Source organism: Fukomys damarensis, unplaced genomic scaffold, assembly GCF_012274545.1.
Source record: "Fukomys damarensis isolate Sample0158 unplaced genomic scaffold, DMR_v1.0_HiC HiC_scaffold_23, whole genome shotgun sequence".
Lineage (NCBI taxonomy): Eukaryota > Metazoa > Chordata > Mammalia > Rodentia > Bathyergidae > Fukomys > Fukomys damarensis.
The window spans coordinates 44,554,915-44,564,017 of NW_022900935.1; the positions used below are offsets into that span (position 1 = coordinate 44,554,915).

Sequence of the window (9,103 nt, forward strand, 5' to 3'; positions counted from 1 at the left end):
CAGCTTAGTGAGTCCACAAGACTACTAGTGCTTTCTACCTCTTCTTTGGTCGTTTTTGCTAAGCTGTGTTTTTGCAGGAATTTTCCCAGTTACACTTAATTTTTCAACTCTCCTGACATATACTCTTCCCAGTTTTCAGTCCTTAGGCCCTGTAGAAATGCTCCACCTTTCCCCTGATCCCACATTGCTCTCATTTCTTGAGTGTTCCTGGGAATCTTGTTTCTCAGATGCACAGGACTTCTCTGCCTGTGTCCTTGCTTCTTTCATCTCCAGGGTTTTAACTGGACTCTCTTTATACAAACTGTGCTGTCCTCCGTCAAAATTGAGCTGCTGCCCAATGAGGAAGTAGTGGTCTACGGCATCCCTTACCTGCAGAACCTTGAGAGCATCATCGACCTCTACTCGGCCAGGTGAGGCTGGGGAGTCCCGAGGGGCCTCAGCTTCTTTGCTCTCCCCACCCCTGCCAGCACTGCTCTCAGGAAAGGGAGTCTCCGGTCACCCCAGGGCTGAAGGGCTGGAGGTTCCTCTGATGGCCAGGGAGCCCTGCACTGGAGACGGGGGCCTCTCAAGGGTGGGGGTCCCCACCCACAGAGTGCTCACCACGTCCCTCCTCCCTGCCAGGACCCTGCAGAACTATCTTGTTTGGCGCCTGGTGCTGGATCGCATCAGCAGCCTGAGCCAGCGGTTCAAGGACACTCGGGTGAACTACAGCAAGGTAAGTTCCAGAGGAGGCTCCGCCCACCAGGCCGGCCGGCCCATTGTGAGTGGGGGTTGCAGCCAAGGTGAGCAAAGACTGCAGGGCTGAGGATCACATCTAATGGGGACGTTTCCCTCTTGTCCCCTTGCATCCTGGAGACATGCTGGCATTCTCGTTTCTACTCCATCCATGGGAAGCCAGGCCAGTGGAGATTGGTGGCCAGAGTGGCTGCTCTGGATCAGTGCCAGCCTGGACCTTGGGGGCAGCCATCTAGATCAAGAGAGAGGGCAGGGACCCAGGAGGAGCCACCCCACCTCCCAGAAAAGAGGCCCAAGTTCCAGCCTGGGGAGGAGCCTCCCCCAGAACTGCTCAGAGGCACTCAGAGTCACCTTGTCCCCTCTGACCCTGGATGGGGTGGGCCCCACACAGACCAGGAAAGTGATATGGTGAAAGGAATGAGTGAAGGACCGAACTAACGGTCCACCAGGTGTTGTACGGCACCATGGTGGAGGAGGTGCGCTGGCGGGAATGTGTCAGCTACGTCAACAGCAACATGGAGAGCGCCGTGGGCTCCCTGTACGTCAAGGAGGCCTTCCCCGGGAACAGCAAGGACATGGTGGGTGTCCCTGATTTCCCGGGGCCAGGCGCCCCATCTACCGCCACCCCACAGAAGCCCTGTGGCCACCACCACACACTCGGGGCCAGGTAGGCCCCACGGTCCCTCCACCTGGAGGGGCCCGTGTGTGCCCTAGGCCCACCAGACAGAGGAAGACCTCTGACCTCCTGACCCCAGCCAGCCCTCCACTCTGGACCCTGCATCTGCGCCTGGGAGGAGAACAGGCTGTACACATTGTGAATCCAGGCCAGGCAGACCCAGGATGAGGACCCTGAGCAAAGTGTCACCCCCACCCCCACACCCCTGGGGCAGCCAGATTCAAGGGTTCGCTTGCCCCCAGGTCCGAGAGCTCATCAACAAGGTGCGGGCTGTGTTCGTGGAGTCCCTGGACAAGCTAGGCTGGATGGACAAGGAGTCCAAGAAGAAGGCCCAGGAGAAGGTGAGTGGGCCAGGCAGGGGCCTGGCAGGGGCAGAGGTGCTGGAGCCAGTTCCTGCGGAGCCCTGAAGATAGAGCTATGGGCATCCACCAAGTCCAGCAGTCTTGGCCCCACTGGAGAGGACAGCGTGGGGCACAAGGTAGGGGTGCAGGAAATCCCAGCACCCAGGGACCCAGCAAGGCTGTGGACAAATAGTGGCAGCCACCAGTTGTGTCCGATTCTGTGGGGGCCCACAGGTGGTCCGCTAGCCCCTTTCCCTCCCACAGTGAGCAGTGCCAGCCTTTATAGCCTGCTCTCCGCTCCCCCTCAGGCCATGAGCATCCAGGAGCAGATTGGCTACCCCAACTACATACTCGAGGAGAACAACAGGCGCCTGGACCAGGAGTATTCCAGCGTGCGCCCCACCCCTCCAGAGCTCCCTACCCACCCCACCCACCTCCCCTGCTTCTGAGCTGCCCCCAGGGAACCAGACCCTTGATGACCTGGGAGGGGGCACTGTGCCAGACACTCTGCCATCTTCCCAGTCACCAATTCAGCCACCTTCCTGGGGCAGCAGTGGTATCAGCCTTAGTTATGGATGGGGGTACTGAGGCCAGGAGGGACTAAGGAGTTCATTCAGAGCTAGGGCAACCCCATCCACCTATACCCAGACCCTTCAGGCTGCTTCTGAGGACCCACTGGGACACCGGCTGTGATGGCCCTTCTCCCCCAGCTGAACTTCTCAGAGGACCTGTACTTCGAGAACACACTGCAGAATCTCAAGGCCAGCGCCCACAGGAGCCTCAGGAAGCTTCAGGAAAAAGTGGACCAGAATCTGTGAGTGGTAGGGACAGCTTTGTGCCTAGCTGGGGAAGGACACTGGGGCCATCACAGCCCCCCAGTACCCTCTGCTTCTATGGGCTGGAGCCACCTCCCACAGGGTCCCCAGAGATTGGGAATGGCACGGGACCTGCTCTGAAGTGGCCATTGTGACATCGGGCAGAAAGGGCACAGAGGGAGTGTCCCAGGAGGTGCAGGCTCTAGGTGACTGGTATGTGTACCACAGCTGGATCATTGGGGCCGCAGTGGTCAACATGTTCTACTCCCCAAACCGAAACCAGATCGGTAAGCTCACATCCCACCCCTCCTGCTGGCCATCTGCCCGCCACCCAGCCCTTGGGTGCCCTCCTGTGCCTGCGGGGAGGGACAAAGTGCAGCAGAGGAGCTGCTCCTGAGGGCAGCACAGAGGGGTAAGAAGCTGGGCGCGGCTCATGAGCCTGCCACACTCAAGCCCTTCCCACCAGACCTCTGAGCCTCAGTTTTGCCATTTGTACATGTGTGGGGGTCCTGCCGTCCACCTCCCAGTCCAGATAAGATGACAGGACCCCTGGAGGGGCCTGCCTGAGCCAGGCACGCCATGCGACCACTCCCAGCTGACTCTTTGCCCGCCCCCTGGCAGTATTCCCTGCTGGGATCCTCCAACCACCCTTTTTCAGCAAGGAGCAGCCACAAGCCTTGAACTTTGGGGGCATCGGGATGGTGATTGGCCATGAGATCATGCATGGCTTTGATGACAATGGTAAAGGGGTCCTGGGGTCGGCCCAACCAGAGCTGCACCTGCAACCACACATACCCCAGCCTCTTCGTGGCTTAGGGGGACAGAGGTCAGGCCACAGGACACATGCAAAGGATCCCAGGGAGCTGCGGCCCAGGCCCTGTGCAGAGAACTGCTGTGGGCAAGGGGGCACGGGCACAAAGATTGGCTCCTGCATGCCAGAGACCCTGACTTCTGACTGAAGGCTCACTTCCCCTTCCTGGCCCAAGCCAACTCCACCCATAGCTGCCCTGCCACTATGTATGGGGGACCCAGCCCTGTGTCCCAGGGTCATGTGCTCCCTCTCCTGGGTGTAGAAACTTTGGCCAACACAGGAGGTCTTCAAAGCCAGTGATTCCAGCCCCTGACTTTGGGGTGGCGTGGAGACCACTGTACCCTCCCTCTCTGGACACCCCTGGAGCATGGCAAGGCTCTTCGGGGATCAGTTGCTGGTCCAGAACTGTGAGCCCTAGATGCAGGACTGGAGGAGATGCGGTAACAGTGGGGTCCTGGGTCAGCCTCTGCTGGGGTCGGGGACAGTCCACCTCTGCCTCACCCTGCCCAGGCCGGAACTTCGACAAGAATGGCAACATGCTAGACTGGTGGAGTAACTTCTCTGCCCAGCACTTCCAGGAGCAGTCGAAGTGCATGGTCCAACAGTACGGCAACTATAGCTGGGACCTGGCTGAGAACCAGAACGTGAGTGGGCCAGGCCGCCAGCACCACCCTCATCCTCACCCTAACGCCGTGGGACGAAGGGAGCAGAGTGTGGCTGCCTCCACCCTGTGTCCTGTGTACAGGTGAATGGATTCAGCACCCTTGGGGAAAACATCGCAGATAACGGAGGGGTGCGCCAGGCATACAAGGTGGGTCCCAGTGGGGGGGCAGGGCCTCGGGGCAGGGGGCTGTGCCTGGCACCTCTTCTCCCAGCTGGGCAGATAGCAGGGCCCCCAGAGCACCTGAGGGACTCAGGTAGTGGGCATCACAGCCCTCTGAGCTGGTATGGAGGACTCTTTGAGATGCTAGGCAGGGACCACTATAGGGAAAGGGTAATGGGATGCCATCAGAGATCCCTACAATCCTTTTGGCCTTTTGTCAGCCAGTATGATGTTTGTGAGATAGGAAAGTGGGAGTTAAAACACAGAGACTTGAAAGAAACTGAGTCTTGGGCTGATCTAAACTGCTTCAGGCAGCAAAGACAAAGACATTCCCAAGGACACCCAGTGTTTTATTTGTTACAAGCATGGGAAGGAGGGAGCTTGGCCTTGGGACACCTGCTGAAAACAAGGACCAAGCAGGCAGGACTGCAGAGTGTGGGCACAAGCATGTCTTTGCTGAAGAGAACAAACGCTGTACAAGAGTAGAATTTAGTTGGAGCCAGTTAAACTTGATTGGAAGTGAACTCAGCCCAGCCCTGCTACTTCACGGACTAGGACTTAATTCTCAGTAGCAGCCGTTAGCAGAGGAGCAGTACTGGCCCAACTGTGCTATTTGATGTGCCCGTCCAAGTCCTGTAAGCTTTGGTCAGACTCCTGAAATATACACAGCTAAATTATAGCGGGGGCAAGAAGCTCATGCCGCTATAGCTTGCTAGCAGTGGGCAGAGTTGTCTGCTACAGACCACATGCTGGACAGCCTCAACAGCCCAGCCCCTGCAGCCTCAGGAGCCTGTTCTGAGAGTGCAGCTGCTGGCTGCCTGGCCAGGTGCCCTGCTGGTATCACCACAATGGCCCAAACTGCACACACAGCTCCCCCTCCCCTTGGTGAGTCCTGGAGCCAGACCTCCAATCTGCATGGAGATCTGAGGACTCTAGAGGCCTGGCAGGAGTGCCAGGTGTCTGCCACCTTGTGTTGTTTGGTGCCCACAGGCCTACCTAAAGTGGATGGCAGAAGGTGGCAAGGACCAGCTGCTGCCTGGGCTGAAGCTCACCTACAAACAGCTTTTCTTTGTCAACTACGCTCAGGTAGCGCACAAGACCCAGCCCCAGGGCTCACCCACACCCATCTGTCTTTGGAGGGCTCAGGGGGCTGCCAGCTCCCAGAAACAGAGCCTGCAGGCCCAGCAGGCTTCCTGGAGGAAAGGCTGGGCCACTGGGGCATCGATGCCCATGTGCAGGAAGGACACGAAACTGCAGGCTTCCCATCCCCAAGGGGCAGAAATGCTGGGGGTCTCCCCCCAAACCAAGGGGCAACACCAGCCCCTCCCAGCCCCGACTCTTGGCTACATCCCTTGTGCACCTGTAGGTGTGGTGTGGGTCCTACCGGCCCGAGTTCGCCATCCAGTCCATCAAGACTGATGTCCACAGCCCCCTGAAGTACAGGCAAGTGCACTGCACACCCAGGGACCCTGCCCCACACCTCACCTGCCATGGCCCCACTTCAGCCTGTTCCTTCACAGGGTGCTAGGCTCCCTACAGAACCTGCCTGCCTTCGCCGATGCATTCCACTGCCCCCAGGGCACGCCCATGCACCCCAAGAAGCGATGCCGCATCTGGTAGCCAAGGCCGAGCTGCACTCCATGGCCCATGCCACACGGCTGGGAGGGGAGGTGCTCGGCTAAGGTGCAGCCAGTGGGGGCTGGCAGGAGCTGGCAGGGACCCGCATCTGTGCCCTGCAGCCACTGTGCACTCGGCGAGCACCCAGGGAAAGCTGTGCCCAGGCTGCAGCCCTCCACACCACCCACAAGGGCCAGGGCCCATCACAGCCCGACACGGTCAGCTGTCTTCTGCTCCCTCGTGCTTGTCCTCAGTGTCCACAAGTTTCAGACTGGGGCCAAATAAACGCTTCAAAGGTGACAACCTCATCTTTGAGAAGGAGCTGTGTGCCAGCCAGCTTGGCAAACCGTGCCAGGTGGGGGAGTTAAGAAGGGGGGGAGTGAGGAAAGAGGGACTCCTGATAAGCTCTCAGCCTCCCCTTCTGGGGATAAGCAGGCTATCCCCAAACATCCACTTTCAGATGGGAGGGAGCCTGACTCAAGGCAGGCAGAGGCATGGAGGTACCCAGTGCAGGTGGGACTACAAATTTGGTTTTGTGTCATTGGAAGCCAGAGCAGGAAAGGGGACATTGCCTGCTCTGTTTGTAAGTGGCTGTGGTGGAGGGACCAGGACATTACGGTCAACCAGGCTTGGACCTGGGAAACGCAGGTGTTGGGGTTCCAAGAACCCACTAAGATCAAAGAGCCCTCAAGAGGGGAGGCCTCCCATGGGGGTGGGGTACAGACTCCTGCTCTGGATCTGTCAGGACCGGGTGGGACAGTGGCTGGGAACTGCATATGCTGTGCTAGCTGAGACAGCCAGGCCAAGGCCTGCAGCTGCTGCAGTAGGGTTCATGTGATGACTCTGCCGTCACAGAGGGCCTTCAGCGTGAAGCTGTCCCAGAATGCATCTAGTGGAGTCAAAACCACCTCCTCCCTGAAAACCCACCCAGCCTCCAGATCCTGCAGTACAAGCCCTGAGCTCATGGGAGTCCTCAGCACCCACCCAAAACCTCCTCTCTGCTGGTCCCCAAAGGTGACCCAGGCTGCAAGGTCACTTTGAAACAAAGGGCACAGCAGTGAGGGCTGCCCCAGCATCCTGTGCACCAGAAGCCTGAGTCCACAAAGACATTGCAGGGCACATTCCCAGCAAGGACAATGACCTTCATGATGGGACAATGACCTCACCCACACCCAGGGCGCCCCTAGAGACCAACAGTGGGTGAGATGGGAGCTGCAGAGATACACAGTGTGTGGCCAATGAAGAAAAGTGGTGCCCAGGAACTGCAGTTTTAATGGCTCAGTGCTGCCCAAGAATCAGGCAAGGTCCAGAGTTGCGGCCCAGCAACTAACTGCACAGTTGTTCCAGTTGAGCACCCACCATACTCCCAGAAGCAGATGACTTTCAGGTCCACAAGGCAGGGGCTGTCACCTTCCACACACCTCCTCGTCATACTGCAGAGAAAGGAGCCTGGTCAGGTCAGCCACAGCTCAGGGTCCATCTACCCACCCATGTAGAGAAGGGGGCATGCTGGCCACAGGAAGCAGCCTGGCCTACGGGCCACTCCTGTCCACTTGAGGCAGGAGTCAGCTACCAGGACCATATTAATACAGACAGGGACAGCTGACAGACCCCCGGTTCCTGCAGCCAAGAGGGCAGCCTTTTCTTCATCCAGCCTACAGCCCCGGTGCAGCCCACTGCCCACAGGGGAGGACCAGCTCTGCCTGCCTGGCCACACTACCCCTGGGTTATGTCCCCCCCACCCCCACCTCTTTCCTCTGCAAAAGGAATCACAGCAACAGCAGCTCCAGCTGTTTACAGGCCTCACTCACCTGGGGCGGCTCGCTGGTGCCAATATCTGCAGAGATGCCCAGGGCCTGCAGGATGCTCTTCCGGGACACATAGTCACCTGGGGACTTCTGGGTGAAGTGCAGTAGCACTTTATCACCACCTATGTCAGCAGGCAGGTGGTCAAAGCAACCTGCAGCAGGTACTCTGGTTCTACCACCCTGCCAAGCCAACACCCAAGGCCAGGCCAGACCAAGAGGAGGAGCTACAAGGAGATGGGACAAGCCAGAGATGGTCATGGTGCAGCCACCAAATCCAGCAAGGATATCCACTGAGGACACAGTCTGACCCACCTTTGCTGACCACCAGCAGCCCTCCACTCTGCAGCAAGTCCCCAGACAGGTTCCCCTGGATGCCAGTGGCCTTGGCCTGGAGCAGCAGAACAGAGGCAGTCCTAGAGGGAACCCCCAGGGGCTTCCACCACCCCTGGTCCCACAGGACCTTGGCTGCCACAAACCTTGGCGGCCACGTCTCGCACAGGCTTCCCCAGGGCAGCCGGCAGGATGCTCAAGCTGTTGTATCTGCAAAGAACCAGCTTGCTGGGCCAGGCTCACAGGCAGAGCCTGGGACCCAGCACCTGCTCCTTTTCCACCAGAGGTTGAGGCCAGCTCAGGGCAGGCCCCAACCCACCCACTCACCTCACCAGAGGCTCTGAGATGGCACCAGGCAGCTACATCAGCAACCAGCCTGGCCAGGAGCAGCCACAGGAGCCACCGGGCACCCCGCCCACAGATGGCTGGCCTGGGCCTTGCGGAAGGCATGGAATGTGGGACCAGTTCCAGGCTGGGTATGCCCAGGGATGTGGCTCAGCTGGCACTGCCAATCCAGGCAGGCAGCATGTGGCACCAGCAGCCAGTATGCTGGGCTCCAGGCCGATTACAGACACCCAAACCAAGAGAAACCAACAGAGGGGCTGGCCAGCTGAGGGAGGTCTGAGCAGACAGCTGAGAGGAGGGTGTTATCAAGAAGATGTATCAGGGAGCCCTGGGCACCCGTGGGTGCTGCCACGCCGACAGACACACTTACCGCTTGAAGCCCAGCTCCTTGTAGAGCTGCTTGCTTTCATCCAGGTAGAGCTCTGGAAAGGGAAGCCACAGTGTGCCCCGGCCCCACTCCGGCTCCGCCTCCTGCACCCTGCCCTCCGTGCCCTGTCCGGTGACCACCCAGGGACAAGGAGCACAGCGTGGCCTACTGTCCCTACGGTTCAGAGGCGGCACTGAGACCGAGGGGACCCACGGAGCGCTGCCACTGGCCGAAGGCTTTGTGGGGTACAGAGTGGGGTCAAGGAAGCAGCGAGGTCATCCTCACCACGCGGGGCCAGACCCGGGCCAGGAGTGGGTAGAGGGAAGAAGGGTCGCACCTCCAGAGAAGTAGCCGCCGTCCTGGAACTCCTGCAGGCCCAGGGCCTCAGGGCCCACGCCCACCAGGCGCACGCCGTGCTAGTCCAGGGGCCCGAGG

At 59.4% G+C, this 9,103-nt stretch overlaps 2 protein-coding genes across 2 annotated transcripts in view; one reads left to right on the forward strand and one right to left on the reverse strand.

Annotated features, from left to right (window-relative positions):
* LOC104864651 (membrane metallo-endopeptidase-like 1) overlaps positions 1–5,836 on the forward strand; it is a 28,776-nt gene extending 22,940 nt beyond the window's left edge. Inside the window, 13 exon segments of the mRNA XM_033767570.1 lie at positions 274–410; positions 622–715; positions 1,185–1,313; positions 1,654–1,752; positions 2,061–2,144; positions 2,463–2,566; positions 2,796–2,854; positions 3,189–3,308; positions 3,889–4,022; positions 4,124–4,189; positions 5,192–5,287; positions 5,568–5,644; positions 5,722–5,836. Of these exon segments, the coding sequence (XP_033623461.1) occupies positions 274–410; positions 622–715; positions 1,185–1,313; positions 1,654–1,752; positions 2,061–2,144; positions 2,463–2,566; positions 2,796–2,854; positions 3,189–3,308; positions 3,889–4,022; positions 4,124–4,189; positions 5,192–5,287; positions 5,568–5,644; positions 5,722–5,821 (1,299 nt within the window). The 3' untranslated portion in view covers positions 5,822–5,836.
* The window catches only part of Prxl2b (peroxiredoxin like 2B), a 6,031-nt gene continuing 1,127 nt past the window's right edge, over positions 4,200–9,103 (reverse strand). The window contains exons 3-8 of the mRNA XM_019207962.2: positions 9,006–9,084; positions 8,672–8,723; positions 8,103–8,166; positions 7,939–8,014; positions 7,630–7,850; positions 4,200–7,251 (exon numbers count right to left, since the gene is read on the reverse strand). Of these exons, the coding sequence (XP_019063507.1) occupies positions 7,225–7,251; positions 7,630–7,850; positions 7,939–8,014; positions 8,103–8,166; positions 8,672–8,723; positions 9,006–9,084 (519 nt within the window). The 3' untranslated portion in view covers positions 4,200–7,224. The remainder of the gene's footprint in view (positions 7,252–7,629; positions 7,851–7,938; positions 8,015–8,102; positions 8,167–8,671; positions 8,724–9,005; positions 9,085–9,103) is intronic.